Source organism: Prinia subflava, chromosome 1, assembly GCF_021018805.1.
Source record: "Prinia subflava isolate CZ2003 ecotype Zambia chromosome 1, Cam_Psub_1.2, whole genome shotgun sequence".
Taxonomy (NCBI): domain Eukaryota; kingdom Metazoa; phylum Chordata; class Aves; order Passeriformes; family Cisticolidae; genus Prinia; species Prinia subflava.
The window spans coordinates 34,189,105-34,213,784 of NC_086247.1; the positions used below are offsets into that span (position 1 = coordinate 34,189,105).

General features: G+C 40.1%; 1 protein-coding gene across 1 annotated transcript in view; it reads right to left on the bottom strand.

Annotated features, from left to right (window-relative positions):
• The window catches only part of C1H8orf34 (chromosome 1 C8orf34 homolog), a 161,144-nt gene extending 137,766 nt beyond the window's left edge, over nucleotides 1–23,378 (bottom strand). The window contains exon 1 of the mRNA XM_063392829.1: nucleotides 23,246–23,378. Within this exon, the coding sequence (XP_063248899.1) occupies nucleotides 23,246–23,314 (69 nt within the window). The 5' untranslated portion in view covers nucleotides 23,315–23,378. The remainder of the gene's footprint in view (nucleotides 1–23,245) is intronic.
• Between the last annotated feature and the right edge of the window lie 1,302 nt (nucleotides 23,379–24,680).

Below are 24,680 nucleotides of genomic sequence, written 5' to 3' on the forward strand. Positions count from 1 at the left end.
TTAGTAATATACTGCAATATTAACATAGTATTGAAAAGGTAATATAAAAAAATGAGAAATTCTAGAATGCTCACATATCAATGTAAGACAAATGCTACTTGATTGTTGCCATAACTGACTTGCTTGTAACACGAAGAAATGGTCTTTAAGTAACAGAAACACATCTAATAAAATAAAACTGATTACAGTATTCCTTACTTCTTCTGAAATGTAGCAAAAAAAACCTAAAGATTAAGGTAATGTGAAATTAGATTCTGTTAAAAAGGACCACTTTTTGTACCTACTGTTATAATGATAATGAGACCTGAGTGATACAGAGATCTGTGCTGTCTCAGAAAATAATCAGTCCTATTCTGAGACAGCAGTTAGAAAACGTTAAAGAACTGTATAGAGGCTACTTTTATCTGGAATAATAAATGTGTTGTACCAATCCTGTACAACTAAAGAAAAAAAAGAATATATATATATATATAACATTGCTGAAATCCTCATAAACTGAAGAGTGTGAAGTTCAGAAAAAACCCTACTTATTTGTGTAATAAGGCTCAAACTACTTTGCCTCAAGCACTCTCAGAAATGTCATTAGAAGTAAATGCAACTTAAAATGAACACAAAGGCAACTCAGGTTACAAAATCTGCCATTTACGAAGGCAAAGCTCTTTACTGCAATTATTACACTGCAAAAGGGGGGAGAAAAGAAACTCTTAGGCATCTGCTTCTCAAGCTGCTTCAAGCAAGGCTGGGAAGCAGTCCCCAATTTACCACTTTCCATGGAGTTCCTGAACTCCGGACCAGGTGCAAAGGACACCTCCACTCCAATAACAATAGCTTCAAACATATACTCTCTGCAAATTAACATTCACATGCTGAAGGTGTGTCATGGGTTTCCACTGGCCAGATGTTGATGTACTCATGAGTATATGTTTTTCTTAGCAAATACTGTGGGATGTGATCAGGAACAGAGCAGAGCAGGCTCAAAACTTGAAAACAGAAGACAAAACTTTATTACATTACGTAAGAACAGAAATAGGAAAGAAAAAGTAAAAAAACCTTAACACACACACACACACAAAAAAAAAAAAAAAAAAAAAAAAAAACAACACCAGAAATGAAAACTTCCCAGAGCATTTCTTCTCCTCCTCTTAATTTCCACCCTTCACATGTTACTCTCCATGGCACCAAAACTTTGGGTTTTAAATCAAACCATCACCACTCAAAAAACTAATCTTTAATTCAGCAAGGGAGAGAAGAGTCTTTCTCACACCACAGACTGCTCCTCAGAAAAACACAGGTCTACTTTTTATGTGTGTTTGTGTCACTCGTGGCACCACCTGGCTGCCGTGGTGGCACTCTCTTCTCCATATCCAGTGCTCTCACCACTGTCCATGGGCCAAAGCTGCATACAGGGCTCTTTCTAAGGATGCTTGCATGCCAGGCTCTCCCCATCTTTCCCCTGGGGCCGAGGGTTTCTTCTCTGAGGGCAGAGGGCACCACCACACTCTCTTCCTCTCTTCTCTGTTCGCTCTACTGCAGCAAGTTGAGCCGGCCACATCCACCCTAAAATGCAGTTTATGTTCAAAAGAGACTCAAGTTCAGTCTATGGCTAACATTATGCAAGTAAAGTCCAGCTCAAAAAGCTATTCTTCTTCATCCCTGCCCATCTGGGATTCTTTTCATCTTCTTTTATCATCTCAGTCCCAAGCTGTTTCTCTCTCTCTTCTGAAGCCACTAGCCATGAGAATCAATGTCTGGGAAAAGTTTCTTTCTGCCTCAGAAAGAGTTAACAGTTCTTGGCTCTCGGCAGGGCTGCAGGCTCAGGCACTCCCAGGCTCGGCAACTCCCACACGGCTGGGCATCTTCTCCGGAGTTGGGGGGGAAGGAGGAAGGCACTTCTATGGTTTTCCACCCCTCCATCCTGGATGGGGCCAGCTCAGCTGTAGTCTTGTTCACTCTTTTCCGCACCCCGGGGCTCCAGCTTACCTCAGCCCGGCCATGTGGTTCCCCTCCCCCACTCAGCCTCCCGAGCTGAGCAGGGAAGAGGATGTTTCTCTGCTGAAACTGGAACCCAAAAAGAGGAGGCCCCTCCGCGAGTCCCTGCTTTTAAACCCTTATGTCCTCGGAGGCGTGTCCAACACCTCAGTGGCCACTGAAAGTGCCAACATTTAAACCTGACCATTGATTGGTTTGCCCACAACTCTCTGAAAAATTCACCTCCCCCTCAAACCGAGACAAGGTGTTAAATCTCTTCCATATCCTTCTGCCTCACCCACTGTCAGACATCCCAGAAATAGGATCACAGCTCCATGACCCTCTCTGCCTTTGCCCTTCTACCAGTTTCTGCCGCCCGGTTCATCAAGGGACACAATTCCATCTGCTCAGCTCTCAACCTGTGGTCTATAAGCTCACGTTTCCTTTGAGACTTTGGTCATCCCCAGCAAACTGGCAATTAGATTGAAATATGCTAGTTGCCTGCATTCAGATGCTTGGCTATGCCATGAGGTGGAAGGGTTGGTGGGGCAAGAAAAACAAAAAGCCAAACCCAAGCCACTCAATAAAAAAAAGCACAAAGCTTCACACCAACACTAACTCTACACACTGAGTGATGACCTATTTTTTTTTAAATAGAAACACAATACTTCTCTGGAGGTGAAAAGATATTACAGATTAGGAATGTCAGCTAAAGGGTATTCTCATTCTAGCACCATTCTCTAGCAAAACAAACTTCTGATTAAATGATCAAAAGCTTATGGGATGATCTCATCTGTTGCTCAGGTGACATCTAAACAGACAGGAGGAATAAAATACTACATGGCTCTCTAAATACACTTTCACACGTTTGAAATGTCTTTAAAAAAAGGATGACAAAACTGGATGTATTAAATAAGAAAAACTGAAGGTACAAAAATAAAATTCCTTTTTGGTTAGAAGCAGTCTGATCTGACTCACAATGTGTTAAGTAGGCAAGGTTTCACAAGAAAAAGAAAAGGGAAAAGACCAACTAGTCTCACTGAAGACGCCTCTGCATTAACAGCAGAACAAAAATGGCACAAGATCATTCAAACTGAGATTCCTTTTTTCATGAACAAATCATTAGGTAAGTTTCAACTCCATAAAAATAGAAATGCAAGACACCTAAAGACAAGTCAAAGATATTCATTATACTTTTCACATTTCTAGATCAAATGGCTAAGTTTTCTACAACTCAAGTAAGACAAGTCTGTTGTTCTGTGCACAATATACCTTATAACAACAAATAAAAAGCCATGGCAGATTGGGTCTCCATGCTGCCAAATCAACTGCTCACTACCCATAACCTCTCTCCTCTTACCATCTTTCCACTGCTAAGTCTTCATTTCACTCTACATCCTTTTGTCTCTTCTATCAGTGGACTCCACACAGTGTATTCCTGCCACGAGAAGCTGTTCAGCAGTCAGCAATTATGAATTCTCTGTACACCCTCGAGACACACTGGAACACAGAAAATGGGCCAAAGGAAACTTCCATGGTTACTACAGACTAGAGCACTCAGAAGAATACATCAGTTTCTGATGTTTCCCAATTATATTGCCCCAAATTAGGCTCTGCCTTGTCTGAAGGCAGAATGAGAAAGAACAGCAAGGTGAAATAAGCTCTTCCAGTTAACTGCTTCAAGGACTCTACCTTGCACTGTGCAAACCAGTTCTTCTTTCTTCACACCTTGTAAAGGTATCTTCATGTCCTCCTATATTCACTAGTTTTATTGAACCAGGTTACTTACATGGTTTAAAAAAATAACTTTAAAAAGTTCATTTGTGGGTATTTCCAAGAGAGATTCATATAAGTGTAATGAGGCTGCAAAAGATCTTGAAAAAAACACCAGGTCCAAAGTAGTGGTTCGATATATGGATTATTTGTAAGAAATATACAGAATTTATAAATAATAATTTATAAATAATTCTTTACATATTTCACTATTATGCTATCCTGAGGTCCTCTATTCGTTATTCAATGAAGGCTCAAATTTTAATTTCCTTTTAACTGTCCATGCATTTAATACAAATGAAACAGTCTTCACAGTCTATTAATCATAGGCCCAATTACAAGAAAGTCCTAATTAGCCCTGTCTAAATGTACCTATCAGGTTATTAAGTTAATTAAGCGACATCCTATCTTGCCCTGTAATTGGTAACAGTAACTACACAACAATCACTTTTTAACTGTACAGACTTTTATAGACTACGGCCCAGTGTGCACAGATTCTGGCTGTGATATGCTTTTTTTAATGGATTAAATTAGAAGTTTAAATACAATTAAATATAGCAAGTCTTCACAATGATGTTAGTAGCGACTTTGTCAATAAAAAAGTCATGAGGGGCTAGATGTCTCCCAGCTGACCAGCCAGAGCATGTCCACTTAGGATAAGAACTGTTCTCCTGACTCCACTAACTTATTGGAGATATATGCACTGACTACAGTGAAGCTTGGACACTTAGAAAGACATGTAATTTTAGACTTGCTAACCCCTTCACACACGCTGTAAGTGATCAAAGAAGATACAAAATTGAGGGAAAACCTGTGGAAGGACAGTAAGTTTAAGAAACTTTAAGGATTGACACTTTTTTGTTAGAATTCCATTCTGATTACTGCAGTAACAAAGCAAGGAAACAAAAATAAATAATTTTTTAAAGTATATTCTAACATTACTCTTACTGGCTAAATTAAGAGTCTGCAATTCTTAAATGAGAGCAGAAATGACTGCTTAAACAACTGCTTATACCAAAAAAGATTATTTTCTATGGAAATAAATTAAAAATACCAGCATCCTTCTTTTGGAAAATAGCCAGGCTTTACATATTCTTGAGCAATCTTTAATTAAAAGTAGTAAAATCACATTATAAACTATGAATTAAATGGACTTCAACATATTTTACATTCATGGAAGGATCATCACATCTCCCTATAAAATAAATTAATCCTACACAAATTTCCACAAAAATAACATTCACATGCCTGTACCATACTATTTGCTTCAAACTAACCATGGTGGAATAACAGTTGAGAACAAATAGTAGTCCTATTCAGCTTGCTCGTGAAAATATTCAGACTTTTACCTGGAATTGACTAAAAAATTTTCAACCAACACCTTATTTTTTTTCCAAACTTCACTGATGCCATTTCAGACAGCTGTGCAGTTAAATTTAATATCACAAGACTGTAGTACACAGCATGGGAACACAACCCACAGAGAAATTACTTTGGACATAGAAGTAAAATGAAAGTACAAAGCTGATATGGTGGCTATGATGGTTCGGTACAAACAAAATTCCCCTAAAGGCGGCATTGCTGGGGAAATCTAAGGTATGGGACTAGTGGCACAAGTAACATTTCATAAAATGAGAATAACAGGAGGAAGTCTGAAAACAAACATTGAATAGCTGTCTTTCTTTAGTGTTCACCTACTAAATATCTGTACCAATTCAATAAGAAAAGATCAGTTTGGGGGGCTATGTTAGTAACCATTCCTTTAGCAAGACTCTGGAGAGCAGAATGGAAGCAGTGGACTCATTCCACCATAAATCCTTTGCAGATCATACTAGTTTCCTGACCCGGATGAACTAGCTCTATCTGAAATAATCCCAACTCATGCATGTAATACTTGATAAAATATGCGTCATTGATCTTACTTAGGAATGGATGGGGTCTGGTGGACAAATTCAAAGTTTCACTGAGTAAGTTCACGACACTTCATCAAACTCCACCACACACATTTTAACATGCAGTATCTATCTCAATCCCTTGCTGCACCTTTTCACTTACTTATCCTTTGAGGTTTTTTCCTCTCCTAATCTTAGTATTTAAAATATCATTGTCCCAAATCTATTTTACCATTCCTGAGTTCACAAAATAGCCCCAAACACCTTCAATCTGTGGCTTTATTGAAACACTTCCTTTCTTCGATTCAAGCATTCCAAGAATGCTGTCAAGAGAGAAGTCACTGCTACCAGGTTACTCTAAAACATTAAATAATTCTCAGCAGAAGAAAAGGTGTAAGACATGCTCTCAGAGATGCCAATCGTGGCAACAGTTATGACGTTTTCTCCCATAGTTTAGTTTTCAAATGACAAAGATTTCCTGATAGCTTATCCTTCTTTCTGCAATCCTGTATCTCTGCATGACAATCTCACATTTGTGGAATTAGGCCTACCATATCATTATCTGAACTCAGCAAGGATTTAAAAAATGAGGGTAGTTCATGTTATTGCAGAAACACTGTAAGGTTTCCCTGAAGCACAATTCAGAATCCTTCCTCAGTTTCCATCCACTCTATCAACCACTGAAATTCTGCCCTCAAGGCATGCACTTCACAGTTCAGCCAAAGAAAATGAAAACTCCTGGTTTTCTGAAAGGTCTGTAGGATTTACATCAAAAGAAACACTCATAGATAAGGACTAGGAAAGACTATTACAACCCGGACTTAAATTACAGCCATAAAACAACACTGACTGCACATCACTGCCTTAACTAAAAGCTAACTCAATAGGCTGGAGCTGATCTTTCTCTGATCAGCTGAAGTAATCTTATTTCAATTTCAAGGTCTAAGTTGAAATCACTTGTTCCACCATGTGCAATTACTCAGTACTGCAACTGTTAAAAAAATCTCTCATCATATTTCCAGTTTAAGCTTCGCTGACTTAGCTTCAATCTGTCTGACACAATTTTTTTTTGAGGAAGGGTAATGCTAGAAACTAAAGTAGCAGCTATTTTTGTGGCTACCTCTGGTAGGCTGACCCCAACCAGCAGCTAAGCACACACCAGCCACTTATTCATTCTCACCCTCAGTGGGATGGGGAAAAAATGAAAAGAGCAAAACCAAGAAAAATTCATGGGTCAAGATAAAGACAGCTTAATAACCACAAGAAAGAGAAAAGGAAAGAAAAAACAAACCAACAAAATCAAAGAACAAGTGATACCAAGGCAATCACTCACCACCTCCTACTATCTTGCCAGTCAAGAAGCAAGTTATTTCAGAAAATTTACTCCCCAGGTTTAATTGCTGAGCATGACATATGGTAAGGAATATCTCTTTGCCCAGGTTGGGTCAGCTGTTCCAGTTGTGTCCCTTCCCAGCCTGTCCCCACTCCGGGCCTGCTTGCTGGTGGGCAGAGAGAACACAGAAAGCCTTGGGCCTGTGCAATCATTGCTAAGCAACAGCTAAAAGACTGGTGTACTAACACTTTTCAGTCACAAATCTGAACACCAACATGCAGGTTTCCTGTGAGGAAAACCCAGTCCCTGTCAGACCCAGTACAGTACCACTACAGAAAGGGTTATTAAGGGTTTATGAGGGGTGATCAGGAGAAGGCCATATAAGAAAAAAAACAATTGGTATATTCAGGAGTTGACTCAGCAAAGCCCTTAGGCTTAGATATTCTTTATGTCTGAGAAGTAAATAATTACAAAGCCATGGGCATGCTTAAAATGCCTTGATGAATTAGATCACTGCTCTGTGACTATAGAATTACATACACTTCCTTCCTTCTTTCTGGAAGCCTACCAAAAAGAAAAAAAAAGAGGTAAATTAATGTTTTGAAGACTGATGGAAATCCTTTCAATTGCATCGCATGGAAAACTTTGATAATACACATTTTAAAAATGTGTGCATCAACCACCACACTTTCCAGGTGCTTTTTTTTTCTCCTCCCGAACACTTCCCCAGTAACTTTGCATTAGTACACCATTAGATTTACTCAAGTTACATAGAAAGATAAATGTGAGATGATGTTTTAAAACATTCTACTGCCCAGTGTGTATAGGCAAAGTTATTAAATATTCTGTGTCACTTCTATGCATTAAAATTGTTATAAAAATTGATTTCATTTTTTTTTAATCTTGACCAAGAATTTTTAAACTATTCACATGGAACTTCAAATAATAACCAACAATTACAGTGACACAAAATGGAGAATGTGAGTTACCAGAGTCCAGAGTGGGGAAGTTCTAACACAGATTTAATTACCTTGACTTTACCTGCCTACATAAATTAAGCCTAAGTTTGCTCCAGTAATGTTCACTAAACAAACGTCAAAGAAGTTAACACATGCTCCCTGATTGTTAGAAATTACTTAAATCCTGTCATTTGGAAATGTTCCTCTAGTACAGCAACTAAACAACTATGAGCAATACGCAGTATAATTACAAGTTTTATTCATTCACTTTGAATAGATTAATCTCTATTCAGATACACATCTTAATTTCCTGTTATTTACCTGTGAGAGACTGACTTGGTCTCATAAGACTTCATACCAATGTTGTAATCAGCTTTTTAAATAGAACTTAATGTTTAATATGCAACAATACAACAGAGATTTCTGAACTGGAAAGGTCAGAATTTATTGCCACGGAAAAATCTGGAAATTAATTTTCACCACTGCAAAACACAAAGAGGATTTTTATATTTGTAGAATTTATATACTGCAAATGTGCCTGGAACTCCTTAAATAATACTAACAAGTGCTTTTTAGACAGCATTTTAAGAAGACAAAGAGTTTATTTCACATGTAAGCACTTGCTTGATTGACTTAAAACTACTTGTATCCTATTTTCGTCCCCACAGGAAAGGTCACACTGATTTGCCTGTCACAGGTAACACAAGATGTGCAGTACCTTCTCAGGACGACCACCACTGCAGACTCTCTGCAAGCTCTCAAATGCTTTTGAGAACACTTAGTCATGTTCAGTTTGGTTCAACACTGCTTATACTCAGTGCTTCTCTAACTGCAACTGGAAAATCTTTTTACTATTACTAATAACACTTTTATATTAAGTTATTTCAACCTGTGTCCATTTAAGTATGGATGAAGCTTTTGCTTAACTAACACACTTGAACTTTGCTATTTGGAAAAAAAAAAAAGGCAAAACCCACAATGAAATTGGAATGAAAGAATTGGTCTCTTTAAATGCAAGAATACAAGAATCTTTTGCCATGCAGAAGCCATCAGTCCACAGACACAACAAAACTTAATTATAAATGCATGAATTAATAGTATTCTAGTAAATATCTAACTAACCATGTTAACTAATAAAAAAGAAATATTGACTAATTTGTTTTCATACTCTAGAGATCTTTCTCCATTTTGTGTACTATCATCTATTAAATGTTACCACCTGATATTGGCAACTATTTCATTTCTAAAAGATATCACTGTACCTGAATCTACGTTCAGCCCCAACCAGGAAGATACCTTAATAATTCCAGTTCCATTGGAAGCAAAATCCACCTCTAATAGCTTCCATATGCATTTTTATCATCCATCAGTTAAGCCAAAATTACCTCTATGATTTTCCTCATAAGCAATCAAGATGACAAAGAAAATGCTTCAATAATTTTTTTTCTCTTAACATTTTTTGCAAAGTTCCGACAGATTTCTAACATTCTCGGCCTTCATGGATTATCTCTTTATTTCAAGTCAAATTAAAATAGATATTTCCATTACTTAACATAACATACTTAACATAAAGAAACTTCTGAGAATAATGATCCAATCATAGTTAGACTAAAAAAATAATTAAAAATTGAAGATTAGAAAACACAGAAGGTGGTCCATTTTGACCTAAACAGTGCAGCAGGCTTGAAGTATACAGGTTTAGAAGGCAATTATGATCTGTGAAGAATCAGGTAGGAGAGACACAGCAGCAAAATTACACAGTAAATGAAATGTTAACACTGAGTGCAGAGGTACCCAGGTCTACATGTCTCCAGCCACTTTCCAGGGTTCCCAAACTGCTTCCCACTGGCTCTACCAGGTTCATAGCTCTGCCTCAGCCCTGAGAAGTTACAGTCACTGCCTGTTGCCATCTAAAAATGGCTGCTATCTGGGGAAGCACTCCCAGGCTGCCATCTGGGATTCTCCCAGAAATCAGGTCCTTTGGGGTCGGGGTTTCCAAACACACACCTGGCAAGGCTGAGGTCTGAGCCCAGCAGACGACACCACTGAAGATGAACACCACGCTGCCCAGCTGGCTGCTCCTATGACAGAAAACCTATGCTTGCAAAGCAGGCACCAAGATAACCCTGTTGAAAATGCATGGTCCCCAAGCCTCTCCACAGATTTACTTGTTCACCTCATTTATTGGCTGTGTGCTGCCTTGGAATAAGTCTCAAAACTCATCAGGCAGCTCTCTTTGCAATATGTCCAGACAATTTCTGTCACAATACGGTACCTTTTCCTCGCTACTGCCAGAAGATGATAATACAGTATGAAGATAATTGAGAGATTTGCAGCAGACTATTGATTTAACTACATATAGGAAGGATAATAATTTACATTCTGTTTGAACATCTTGAAATGTACCCTGAAAAAAGACACAACCATATTCCCCAGAAAGCATGGAAATACATAAAATGTCAGGCATAATTCAGTATTCGTATTCAGAACAGCACAAATACCTAAATAATATTTAGTTTTGTTCATTTAAGAAATACTATATTTTATTTTAATCCTGCAGTATGTAATATCAAAAACTCAATCTAAACACGTGTATCAGGACAGTCCCGCATTAACTTACTTCCACAACCAAAAATCAATTCCCTGTGCATAGACACAACTACAACATCTTATGTGAAACTGTTACTTGGATGCTCTTTTTTTCACCCAGGTTTAGCTACTAGAGTCACAAAACAAAATGAAAAAAAAAAGGCGCCTTAACCAGTGCACAAGTGCATTGAGGTGCCACAAATCAAAGAGACAGATCTGACCACCGTCATAAGAGACAAAAGCCTCTAACTCTGCTTCCCTGCTTTCCACAATTGTATTGCCTATTGTGAAGCACCTTAAGGAAGAACACATCCTCATCCAACTTCTGCACAGAAAGAGTCACTGGAAAACTTCCTTCAGACAAGACACCTCCTCCTTAGAGGAAGAGGATGTTCTATAATCACGCCCAGAAAATAATTCTTGAGCAAAAGACAACTGATGAACAGAAGTAAACACACAGTTGAACTGTATGAGGAAAAATACCAAACTTTGTTGGCCACATACAGCAGATAAATCATGAATTACATCCAGGCACATATTTAACAGAAGAGAGTGTCTAATGCCATTATTTGTGTCATTAGAACTAACTTGCATGTCCAAGTCCTTAAAAAAACCTCACCTAAGGAAGTAATGTGAACGAACTCACAGTAGCTCTAAAGAGCAGCTGAAAATGGAGAACTGTGTCAGTACCAAGCTGCAAAAAAAAAGGCTGTGAAATGAGAGGATGTCATATGCCACTATTTGACCTCTCAGGCCAAGTACATTTGTTGCACAAACTTAAGGCTGACATGTCTATCATGCCCACAAATAAAGTAGGTCTGAGATAATGGGGACAGCTAAATAAATACTAGCTTACATAAACTGGATACACTTTCCACTCTGTAAATTACAGATTAGCTGTGCTACACATATGATGGCAATATTAAAGCCATTTTTATATAATGCAAACTTAATTATGAAATTAAAAAAGAATTAGTCTCTGTGTACCAAAAATACAAGCTAACAAATATACTTTTCCTGAAAGAAAAAGTAGCAGAAAAAATTATTATAAAGACATAACATATGAGTACTAATAATTATATCATATGGATCAACTTACTGAAGTCAATTCCTAGCTCAAACAAGGTAACTTTAACATATACACAGAACTGGTATGTTTCTTGAAAGTGTCATTTGTACTTTGACTATCTCCTCCATATAAACTGTCACTATGGATTTAGTCACCATGTCCTCACTAGCATACCAGGGACACAACTCGCAACATCCAGGAGCTGTCCTCTGGCTCAGGTTTTCAAACAAAGGACTAAAGGTCTGTATTTTGCAAGAAAGCTAGAGCCCTAGGTGGATATTTAAAGAAGTACTGCTGTACTAACAATTGGAGACTTTCTATGGATAACAACAGTAATTCCTAAGGACAGATAATTGAATTATACCTAGAACTGGAGTTAGGCCCATCAGTTCTCATCAGACACTTCTATCATCAAGACTGCAATGGCTTAGGCAACTAAAAATCACTTTATTTCTAGAAGCTGAAATCTGGATGATTTTAGATGATGATAGGGTTTTGGAGCTGTAGAGCTATTTTTAATAACAGCCAAAGCATTATTAATCTGATTTTTAATGCTTTTTTATTTAGAAAACAATGTCGGTGAATCACTGGTGTACGTTTTTGTTTGTTTCCGAGACTGCAAAGCGATTGCGCAATTAAAGCCTCCTGATGATTTGATTGCTCTTTATTTAACATTATACTAAATCTGCCTGGTTATGAGAGAAGGCCTTCCTCTTATAAATCAGGGTCTCACCAACTGCATCAGGGCTCCCTGTGGGAATACAGCGTGCTCACATGGACTGCACTGCAGCCTTGAGACTTGTCAGTGCTCTGAATTGCCACTCTGAGCAGTGGAGGAGGGAGAAATCAATTTTTTCTTGATTGTGTGGCACCAATTAATGGGATTAATAGCGCTACCAGGCACTGAGGCAGCACAAAGAAAGAAAAGAAAGCAAAAAGCCCATAATGAGCTCACAGCCTTGCTACGGAAACTCCTAAACCAAGTGTAGACCATAGGAACCAGAGCGGTTTGCAGGCTCTATGCAGACAAACTAGACAAAGGAAGGAGAAACGCAAGCACAAAATAATACATGGTAATGCAGCAGAACAGCATCAGCAGAAGCAGGAACTGTAGCCAGATAACTGACTATCCTTTTAGTATCCTAACTACTATATATATTTTATTTCCTCTCCTTACTACTTAATTTTTTTTCCAGTGTTTAAGTAAATGTTAAGTGGATGTTCATTCTGGCCAACTTCATTTTTCTATTTTTTTTTTCTATTATCACAGGGAAACAGAGAATAAAATAAATTCTCTTGAGTTTCTTCTTCTTCCCTGCTGTCTTTTTCATTCAGGTATTCCTCCTTCAGGGAACCAGAAATCAAGATTAAATCTGTTACTCCAGTAATTTAGTCTTCTTTTGGTGTTTATCTCTCTGCATTGTTCCTTATTGGTATGTCTACATCCAGCCTTTGTCTCCAAATAACTTCACTGTCTTACACTAGCCATTAGACTACAGGCATTGCTCTGAACCATGGCATATACTCTGAATAACGGCATTATTCCAAACCATGACACACTTAGGAGGAGCTCTAAAACACCTTTTTTAATTTTTTAATTGGGGTTTCTACATCATGCAAAAGTATGTCCTCAGCACGATTATGGGCAGTGGTTCATACGGCACACCAGAAGAATTTCTGCATCTGCAAACCTTGGTCTTCTCCTCAGCTTGCATTTCCCTGGACATCTCTGCTTCGTCCTGATTATGGAGGAAGGGCAAGACTCTTCAGAATCCTCAGGAGGATGAACACCCAGGTCACATCGGGTGTATTGAGCATGTCATACCCGGCTGCAATGGACACACACAATTAACACAATGTGTCTGAACAGGAACACACAACACCTGCTGCATTTATACGGGATCTCTGACCAGCACACATGGAGTGTTCTCTGACCTGTCAATGTTCCAGTGTCTGTATGCATTTCATAGAGCATGTATGTACACACACATTGCAGTCTGAGAAATCCTGGTACACTCAGTGATGGAAATTATCCCATCTCTCTTTTCTTCTCCTTCAAATGAAATAATATTCTTAATTACACAAAAGCCACCAATTCCATCTCTACAAAACTATCACAGTCTGCATCATAAACCTTTTCTCTTCCTAACTGGCCTATGCATAATTGCTTCCACAGGTTCTCTTTAAAGGTCACCTACAGCTGAAACTACCCTTCCTTTTCAGTTCTATGAACCATCTCTCATGTCTCCAGATTCTACAAACCACCTCTAATGTCTCCAGAAGAGACTGCTTCCACTTATTTAGTCTTCTAGGATGAATTCTGTTATCAACAACACAGAGCAGCTTTTCTGCACTAGGGCACCAAAAGGAACATGGAATTTATGATCATTCAGGATTCTTTGATATAGATACTTGACGAGAGGAATGTTTCACAATCATCCCTTTACCTCTCCACTCATACAAATGTCAGCAGAGATACAATGCCTGTCAAACTGGGAGGGTAGCTCCTTCTTAATGAAGGACTTAATGACACAGGAGTCAGCATTAATAGTGGTGCTGAGGACACCTTTAATTCTCTGCCAAATCCATGCCTAAGTAATATATCCAAGATCAAGTACTAGAGGTGTGAGTCAGACATGCAAAACATACATACTCTTTACGTAATAAGTTATATTTTCTTGTGTTTCCCCTGTCTTTTTCACTCTTTATTTATATTTTTAGCAACACCAGCACTAGAACCCTTTTTTAAAGAAAGTGCAGATTCCAGGTAACCATTTGACAGTAGGGACTACGATTATAAAAATAAAATAGAAAAGAAAAAGAACACACTGGCAATGTAGCATTAATCTTTTTCATCCCATCCCCTCCCATTTCCTGTCCTTTCTCACTCTCATGCTCAGTGTATTCACGTGTTTTGTTTCCTCCTAATTTGTTCAGCCGTCCTCCCTAATTATTCAATTCCCTCTTCTGCTCCTTCACAGAATCAACAGGGCTCCATTGGCAGACCCCCAACCTATGGGGAACTGCACCTTTAAAAGACAAGATCCATATGAAGCTAACAAGCACACAAGCTTTGCAGATCTCTTATGCCCACCTAGTAGCTTGCCACTGGAGAAAAGCAGTTGTCCTTCCCTCCCTCCCTTCACCATCAGGCCACCTACATTTTCGCTCCCAAATCAATGCCACATTTCTCATCAGACTATGTGGTGACCCACTGAGCTCACCCTACTAAACAACTTTCACTTCTTTGTAGACTTCATTTTCTTCTACTTCATATTCCCAAACTGGTAGCTGTAACGTGACACAACCACCAGTTCTGGAACAAGGACAGCAGGAATGTGCAGCCAGAAATGAAGATGAACAGGACCTGCAGCAACTGGCTATTAAATCAGCCTCATAGCCCATAGTCCTGAATACTAAACCATCAGAGTGTCTGGAGTAAAACAAACTGTGAGAGGAGGAAAGATTCAATTAAAAAGGCTCCAACACAGTTGAAAGACCCAAACTCTCATGATTCCTGCCCCAGAAAGCAGCTCCTACAAAAGCCAACAAAAGAGCTATTATATAGTAAGTATATTGTACCAGACACTATAGAGAAATATGGTTTATGAATAGAGTGATTTGATTTATTGAATATTGCAGGGAGCTGGAAAATGATGAAGGAGAAAGATGTTTCACATAAATACACAATTAAAAGTTTCCACTCTCTGTATGAAGAGAAATTTTGTAAGACGTGGCTAATGTAAAATAGCCTTCTATTTATCATGGGTAATGCACATGCATTCTTCATTTTGTACATGCATTTCTCATAACTGCAACACATCTCCTCATAGTGAGGATATACACTATATATATCCTAAAATCTGAGGTGTTTCTCTGGAAACTCCATGTTTAAGGCAAAGACAATTACTTGAGTTTTATGTGACTAAGGGAAGAAAATTGCTCAAATCAACAGAAGAGTAAAACCAGAGGGGCATCATAAACACAGCCAAACGATTCTGCCTGAACATAGATGGAACTGAAAATAAGTATTCAGTGAAATTGAGCAGACAAAGAAGAATTGACCCAGCACAGCATAAGGGACCTGACATAAAAGTTAAGGCCATCTAAAAAGTGTCTGTTGCAAGCTTTTAACACTAAAAGCAGATTTGGATGTTGGGTTGTCTTGGCAAAGGGACAGGTGTGCATTTCAAGTGATCATGCCCTTTACCTGTGTCCTAGGATGAAAATCTGTAAACCTTGTTTCCCCTATCAGCTGTGTGCTGCTTTTCACTGCCTTTAGTAATGTGTGAGACAGCCCACTGCCTTAGTCAGGAGGTGAAGGGTTTCCTAACAATTGCATTTGAAGATGTTCCTGCTTTCACTGGTTTTTTACCAGCTCTTATGGTTTCAGGCAGAGAAGACTTTTAACACAGAACCTATCCTTCTGTCATACTTCACAGCTTATATGACATTTCTTAGGAGAAAAACTGTGGATCTGTGCAAGGGGGATTATTCCCAATACAGAAAAATTTTAACACCTCATTTTTGTCAGAATAATTACAGACACTAAAGTGTTTGGGTAGTGTTTGTTCCAAAAGCTGGTGAACATAAAAATGCTTCCAGCCACCTCTTGTAGCCTAGAGGTAAAAAAGTATCTCTATCTCTCCTCACTCATAGAAAAGCACATATGCTTACCCAGACAAAAAAAAAAATTAAATTATATTAAAAATCCTGTACAAAAAATTCCAAATAATCACTAGACAACTAAAAAAGAAAAACTAGTCCCCACTTCTTTATTTGCATAGATAAGGCAAATGGAAAGACACAAATGAGAATAAAAGACATTGGGAAAAAAAGGAAAGACTATTGATTAGACATTCAAAATAAGAGGCAAAGTGTAAAAGAACATGATGTCAAAATACCCTCAAATATCATGTTGCTAACTCAATTTAAATATGTTTCTAGCTTCCATTTACTAAGTAACACTTTTAAAATAAGGAGCACAAATAACAGGTGTCTGTCTAGGTGTTTCTCTTTAATCATGCCATGATAAAGCTGATAACTAAGAAACCCACTTGCTCCAAAACAGTAAAATAGGACATCACATGTGGCAGAAATGCTTGTTAAGGTAGTAGCTACTCCCTTCCCTCCCAGAAGCTCCTGAATAAACAGAAGGCTGAGACTGTGCTGACTCTGGAGCATGGATAACATCTAGCCCACTTGGAAAAGCACAAATCACTAACAGCAAAGAACATGTTAGAAAAAATTATAGACTGAGTTAAAACTGTTGATGTATCTTACTTTATATTTGCCACTTAAATATGTTGTACCAAATCTGTTGTACCAAAAAGATTAATCAAAAGAAACAAAACAATTGACGAACTTACTTCAACACTGTTAATGTAATCTGAAATTTTGAAGATACTTCATAATGTGATAAAACACAAAGAAGTAAGACCAGTAGCAATGGGCTTATTTTGATCTAGAATGATTAATTATTAGACCCTAATTATTAGGGTTGCCAGAAAAAATTCAATATCATATCTGTTAGTTTTATACCTTACCACTGAGCAGCCAGGATTTGCTGGTACATGATGGTTAGAGCAACTCATTGAGAGTTGCTCTAATTGAGAACTCTAAATTGAGAACTACCTCTCATTTTCAGAGGTATTTTTTGATGCAACATAGCCTTCTGGTCCCTGTCTCAAGAAACAAAGTAATTGTCATTTTGAGAGTTTAAATACATTAATGTAACAAAAGGATGCTGTTAATGATACTTTCACCTTATCATTCCATATTTTAGATACAATGCTTCCACTTGAACTACTGCTTGGATTTTTATTTATTTTTGTGTGTGTTGCCAAAGATTTTTTTTTTCAAAAGCAATTAAAAAAGCAATTAAGAGTGCCAAATTTTCCATTTCAAGCAAGTAATATTTTTGCCATTATGGAAACAAGGTTTATGTGATCACTATCTAGGTTCTTGGCCACACAAGTGCATACCTGTATCTATGATCTCTTTCTCTTTTTCCAATATGCTCTTAAAGTCTCAACTAACTTCAGACAAATTCCCAGAGGAGTAAAATCACAAAAGTGCAACTCCTTTTAAATGCTGAGAGATTAGCTAGTCAGGTAGCAAGACAATGTAATTTTCCTCATTCAGGAACACTTTTTTTCCTAATATTAGATTACACAGGAGAGTAGAATTATGACTGCCTCAACCACAGGGAAATTGGTGACATTTGCATCTTGTTGGTCACCACAAAAGCCAAGTAATAAGCATAAAGCCACTGCTTATGGAACCATTTGTTAATGGAAAAGGGCATGTCTGTAGGGGTCTTTCACTTGTTTTCCCTTAAAGATAACTTTATCTAAGGCAACTATGAGAATATATGATGAATTCTCCAAAATGCAAAGGACATCTCTACATCACTTTTCCCCTTTAACCTACATTTCCCTCAAATAGGTCTTTGACTTCAGTGCACATTAAGGCTACAGTAACGCCCTACTGTAACAGGTACCAACAAAAATAAAAATTAGAACTTAAATGTGATTCCTTACCCACTACTGTGTAAGACTGCAGCACTTCAACTAGCACTGCTGGTTTTCACACATCCTTTGAAAAAGAGCAAGTTCTGCCTTCCTTGCAACAGCAACTGCCAGGCTGAAATAATGTCACTAAAGTTAGTGTCTAAAATGATCCTTGTGATGTCCAAGTACCGAAAAGCTCAGCCTTTCAAAGGCTCCATCTAGCTGCTTGAAATTAAATGCTTCACTAAATACATTTGTGTAATCCATAATATAGATCCTTTCATGCTAGCAACAGAATCTAACCCATTACGTATAATACCAAAATAAAATAAAATCTGAGCAACCTCAAAAGATAACAATTCTTTGGGGACATCTCTATTATTCAAATTGCAGATACTGCAACTTAAAACATAATTTTATACTGTGAGAAATTGTGAACTGGTTAATTAGACATTCAAGTTGACAGTGTCTACCTTTGCATGTTTAAAAACCAAGGGTAAACACTGCTTCAGAAGACAGTCCAAAACTCCGAAATTCATCCCCAAACTTTGACTATGTCAGTCATAAGATACACTATAGATAGTGTTCACCACCAAATAGGCTAAGGTTTAAGTGAAAAGAGTAGTTATTTTATTTAAATAATGAACACCACTGCATAATATATACCAATAATGTTATTTCACTTAGAGAAAGAAAAATTATCACAGATTTAAAAAAAAAGGGTTCCCATTGTATTTGTTTCTGTAATTATGTCTGCTAAATAAACAGGTGCTATTTTGGAGCCTTTATGCTCTTTGAAATTAAAATTACAGTTCTAATACCACATTACTTGGAGAAAAAAATCTTAGGTAATCAGGGGTTTGGCAAGTTTATTTTGAGAAGAGTTATTTTGGCTTTTTATAACTGAAAGAAATTACAGTTCTTGGGTTTGCATAACAACAATGTACCTGCTGGATGCTTTTTAGCTGCTGTTCTAGAAATAAAAAAATTCCAAAACACTAAATTTATCTCAGAGCTCTTGAAGATTTATTGCAATCTGTTCTTAAGTGCTGATCCAGCTTTCAAATTCACAGAAACTAACTGTCAGGTCGCCCAAATGAAAACACAACTGGATGCTAAAGAGATACAGTCTTACAGAAGAATAGATGTATGGATACAGGCAGAAGGATTATTCATTGAGATTATTAGCACACAAAAAGAACTTGTTGGATTGGATGCTTGAAATGCAAAGTGGGTCAATACTTCACTCAGACAGAAATGAGTGGGTGCTGATTCTGAATATTCTGTCCCAGCCAATTTTAGGCACATACCTCCTGTTCTCATTTTAGAAAGATGGAAAAAAAACAACAGTGAAGCTCCATCACAGAAATAATTCATATTTAGAATTCTTGTTACATTCCAAGTTAATGTGAAAAAAAAATCTAAAAAAAAATCAGGTAGTGCCATGATATGTGTTACCACAAAAATCCCAGAAGAGAGGCATTTCTAAAGGGCATTCCTCAAATCTAAACTCGTCTAACCACAGTATTCTCAGATGCCAACAATCTCTTACAGAAAGACATCTAAGCTTTCAAAAGAAAAAAAAAGAAAAAAAAGAAAAAAAAAAAAAAAAAAAAAAAAAAACCACACACAAAACCTACACAGAACAGGCTAAGAAACATGGCAGAATATAAAGGGTTAACTTAAGAACTTACTGTCCACACTAACAACATCTGCATTTAGAAGCTGAGTTATAGGCTCACGGAGATCTTATCCGCAAAAACCTTGGGCACCGGAAAGATGAAATGGCAAAGAAATAACAGTTTTGAAAAGCCATGACTTGGGGACCTGCATTCAAAAGGGAAAATGAGGCTGCAGTATTGAAGTTGCTTTGCAGCCTGTCTTAAACCTCAAAATTGACAGTCTCAGATATACACAGTAATTCCCACCCACCTTCCTTCCCACCTCTAACCCACAAATAAGAATTTACCTTGTAAAAATGTTTGGAATCAAGTGAATCTGTGCTGAGTAACCATTCATAGCTGAGTGGATAGGGCTTCCTACTATGTGTTAACAGGTACTGGTAGTCAGTAGCAGACCAGTGCTGAGTCAGCTCAAGCTCATTAATTCTTGCTCCAGGAGGTTACTCTTCACGTTTCTTTATCGAGAAGGAAACAACTTTCTAACCAAGGCAAAGCCTAAGGTCTTTCTGCATCTCGTGTGTCAGCACTTCTCTTGAACAATTCTCTTTCACACACATCGGGAAGATAATTCAAGTGTCAAACCACAGAAAACTTCAGCAAAGATGTTCTTAAGTAGGTGCTGCTGGCTAATGAAATACAAAAATTCCTAACCACTGTAACAGAAGGCCACAAATACAGGACAGAATGGAGAAAAGAGACACAACCAGGATAACTGCAAGCAACTGGAACACAGTGACCTACTAGCAAGAGCAACCACTGCTCTTGACTGTAACGCAGGGGAATTGTACTTCACCTTCAGTACACCACCAACTGTTCCACCCATCAGCATTCTGTGCCTCTGTAATTGTCTAAAATCAAAAGTGTGCTGTAAAGTCACCCTGATCACTAATTATTCATTATGCAAGAATGAAATACAATCTGTTTATGCGTCACTATCCCTGCCTTCATCTCAGAAAGCTCACAGGTCCCCTCTCCATGTCCTTCTTTCCTGTGACTGCCCTCAGCTACCCAGTATGATTTCATGCACTCCCTAAAATGTTGACTTGAAGCATATATTGAGCAATTACAGTCACAACCTGTTCAGAAAATAACACTGGAGAAAACGGAATCCAAGTTCACTCTGTTCTCAGTTGGTATTAGAAAATCAGTACTCCCTGAAAAAAAAAAGATTACTGTCATCCACGACAAGTGACGGTCAATTACTATCCAAACCAGAAGAGGTGTAAGAAAATGTTAGCTGTTCCTGGATGAAAGACAAAGCACAGGTCTCCTTCGGCAACATGTCAGAACTTTTAGACACACGAAAAACTGACATGTTAGTGACTATATCTGACTGTGAACACATGGTATTCTTCAAACATCACAAAGCACATCTAATAGGAATACTAGCATAGAGTACAAGATTCATCCATGCACAGTCTTTGATCAATTCCCATCAACTTCAAATATCTGTCTTCCTTTTTCTACAAGATCAAACACAAGTTGCAGATCTTCAATAAACTGTTGAGAACAAAAAGTACATCAAAAAATTAAATATGGAAGTGGGTTTTAAATGGCCAATCAGGAAGTAGAGGAGATAAAAATTATGATCTTCCTCCCAGTGTAGTGGATTAAAATAACTGTAAACAGCTGCAGGAATGCCATAACCTAGATCTTAAAACCAGTCACTAGTGTTCAGGTGTAAGTGGATTTCACACCAAAAAGTCTTCCTGGTATACATACCTATATTCACAGGTGCACTGAGAACCTGTAGACAGCCTGCACAGTTAGGCAAAGAGCCTTTCACATCCTTTCTATCACAATGAAATTCCTAAATGACAATGATTAGTGAAATATGTAGTGATAATGCTGAAACAAATACAACTTAATCTGCTATCGATAACCAACACATCCTTCAAGAACCCAAACAGAGACAAGCATCTTATACTACAGAGAAACTAGGTTAAAACACAGTGACTCAGAACAGAGATGTCAAGTAGTTTGCTTGAATTTTAATGTGTAAACCAATGGGTGGAGGAAATTTAGAAGAAAATGAAAGCTGTCAAGGGCCTAACTCTTGAAGAACCCAAAAGCAGTGAATTCCCATTGAAATAAACAAGAGTCAGTTACCTACGTAGACCTAGCAACACAGCTGATGGAACAGAATTTTATTCAGGAATTGAACCACACAAACGTTTCCATGTTTATGAATTCCTTAACTAGAAAAATCACCTGCTGTTCCCCAGTACCCAGTTACTGTTCTATCAAATGGGGCTTCATTTATTGCAAAATATAAATAATCTAACACTGCTAGCACTGAACCAGCACAGTCTATTTCACCAGCCTATGCACACAAAAAATATTAAAATAGACCATTTATGAACAATTTCCTAAAAAAATTGGAAGATTTCTTATGGGGGGGGGTGGAAAAATATACACTGGTGATGAGACATCCACCACACCAGAATAAAAGAGATTTCACACAGTGTAAGCTTGACTGAGAACAAGTTAAATACTGAAAAAGGGAGACTTGTGCCATGTGATAATACTGCCAGAGTGCAGTGCATAATATATGTGCATTTAGATGTTTAAAACTGCATGAGAAACAGGATGATAAAACGGTAATAATCACGACTGCTCTAGTACCCTTTCAAATTCTAAGTATTCACAGCTTATGTACTGAAATAGTAAAATATGCACATCTGTGCATCTGCAAATCCCTGCAAGTGCATCGTTGTAAGAAAACGGAAAATCTGTAGCAAAAACACGGTGTGTGACTGCAGATAAAAAAAATTCAGAGAACACCATCGACACGGACTTTTCGCGGGGCAGACTTCTTTCCGAGTGCTCGGTGGAGAGGGTGTGTTTCCCGGTGGGAGGCACCCACCTGTCCCTCCCCGCTGGCCGGCCACTGAGGGGCAGCGCCCCGGGGCTGGCCCGCGGGCCGTGCCGCGCCCGGTGCGCGCTGCTCGCTGCTCAGCGCTGCCGCCCGGGAGCCGGGGCGGTTTGCAAGCGCCGCCTCCCCTCGCGGCGCACGGCGGGTGCGCGGTCGGTGCGCGGCTCCCCGCGGCCGGACGGCGGGGCCGGGCCGCTGTCCCGCCGCCGCCGGGGCGACCCCGGGGACTCGGCCCGCGGGCGGGAGGGCGGAGGGGCACCTGTTTGCCGACCCGCGCTGCATCGTGCGAAGCAGAGGGCGGCGCGTCCGCGGCGGGGCGAAGAAGCGGGGCACATCCTCGGGATAGCCGGGAAGGGAGGGCTGCGCGGAGCGCCGGCGCTCGGAGGGGCGCGGAGGAGGGACACGAGGGCACACGCGTGGTGCGGGACGGCAGGACAGGGAGAGGGGTGCCGGCACCGCCGAAGCAGCGCCTCAAACTCATCCTCTCCCCCACGTTCACCTGGGCTGCGCGGGGGGCCGCGGCCATCGTGGGGACACCCCCGCCCCCACCGCTGCCCGCCGCGGAGGGGCCGGCAGGCAGGAGCGCACCTTACCTCGAAGAGGGGACCGATCTTGTTCTTCTCCAGGTACGCTTGGATCCTGGTCTGCTGGTGAGACGCCATGAAGAGCTCCGGGGGCGGGGGTTTCAGCTCGTCTCCCCCGGCGGCGGCTGCAGTCCCTCCGGCTGCTGGCGGCTCACTCCCCCGCTGCACAAGGGCTGCCACAGCGGGAGAGGGCGGAGGCGCTGCCGAAGTCCCCGGGACGGAGCTAACTCAGGTAACTGGGGGCGGGGGCAGGGAGCCGGGTGCCAGTCGCCCGCTCAGCCGGGCGCGGGGCTGGCTGCCCTCAGGGAGCGGCGGGCGGGCGCTGCCTGGAGCGGAGCATGGTGCAGGGAGGAGAGGAGCTGCAAAGGCGGCCCCTGAGCCCGCGCCGCTCCGCGCTGCGTGTGTCTGTCAGTCCGTCTCTGTCCGCGTTTCTGTGCCAGGCAGCGCCTTGGTGACGGGAGCGGCCGCGGCTCGCCACAGCGCCGCTGCCGAGGCCGATAGCCGCGGGCTCCTGTCAGCTCCGCGGCCGCCGGCGCCCGTTGACGCCCGGGCTCGGCGCACAAAAGGCGGGAGCGGGGGAAGGGGGAGGAGAGCGGGCGGGAGGCGGGGGCTGCTCTGCCTGCGCCGCTCCCCTGCCCGCCCGGGGACGGGCTTGCCCCTGGCGGAGCCGCGGCCCCCCCCTCCCCGCCGGCTCCGGTGCCCCGGGCGGGGGTGAGCGCCGCGGGCCGCCCGGCGTGAGGCACCTGAGCGGCACGCGAAAACTTAGCTGGGGGAAGGTCGCGGAGGAGTGAAACGAGTCGCGCTGCCAGCATGGGAAGGGGGTAGCGAGGACTACAGCCAGCGCTTTTCCTTCATTTCTGCTTAAATTATCTTTAAAACTCAAAATGCCACCTTTCTTATGATGCCAGTGAAATTCCCAATTAGGTATAATGAGCATCTTAATGGAATAATTGAAGTAGCTATGCAGGTGCATTCCTGGTCGCAGGTTTTGTTGAGTTCCAGCAAGCAGCCAAGGGCGCTCGGCCAAAACGCGATGGAGCAAATAAGAAATATTCAGCTGGCTTCCGAGAGTGGCGAGTTAATGGGTACATCAAAGAACCAGTATTTATTCTATCTTCTCTTCAAGTAATTAGTATCCCACAATTTCTGGAAGAAGGATCATAACCAGCTTTTTTTCTCTCTCTCTCCCTCTCTCTATTTAGAGAAGAACAAACAAAAACATGCTTCTTGGGTTTGACACTTCTGTTCTTCTGCAATAACTGATTCTGCTGTACTAACATGAACCTGTTTGGTTAAAAAATTTTTTTTTTTTTTTAATAGGGTTTTTTTTAAAAGACACAAAACAGTTTTGAAGACTATTGGGAACATTTAGCACATCTGCTGAATCAGGCTGCCTGTTCCAAATCAAGCAGTGTTCTGCAAATGCAAGAGTACAAGCGTCTCC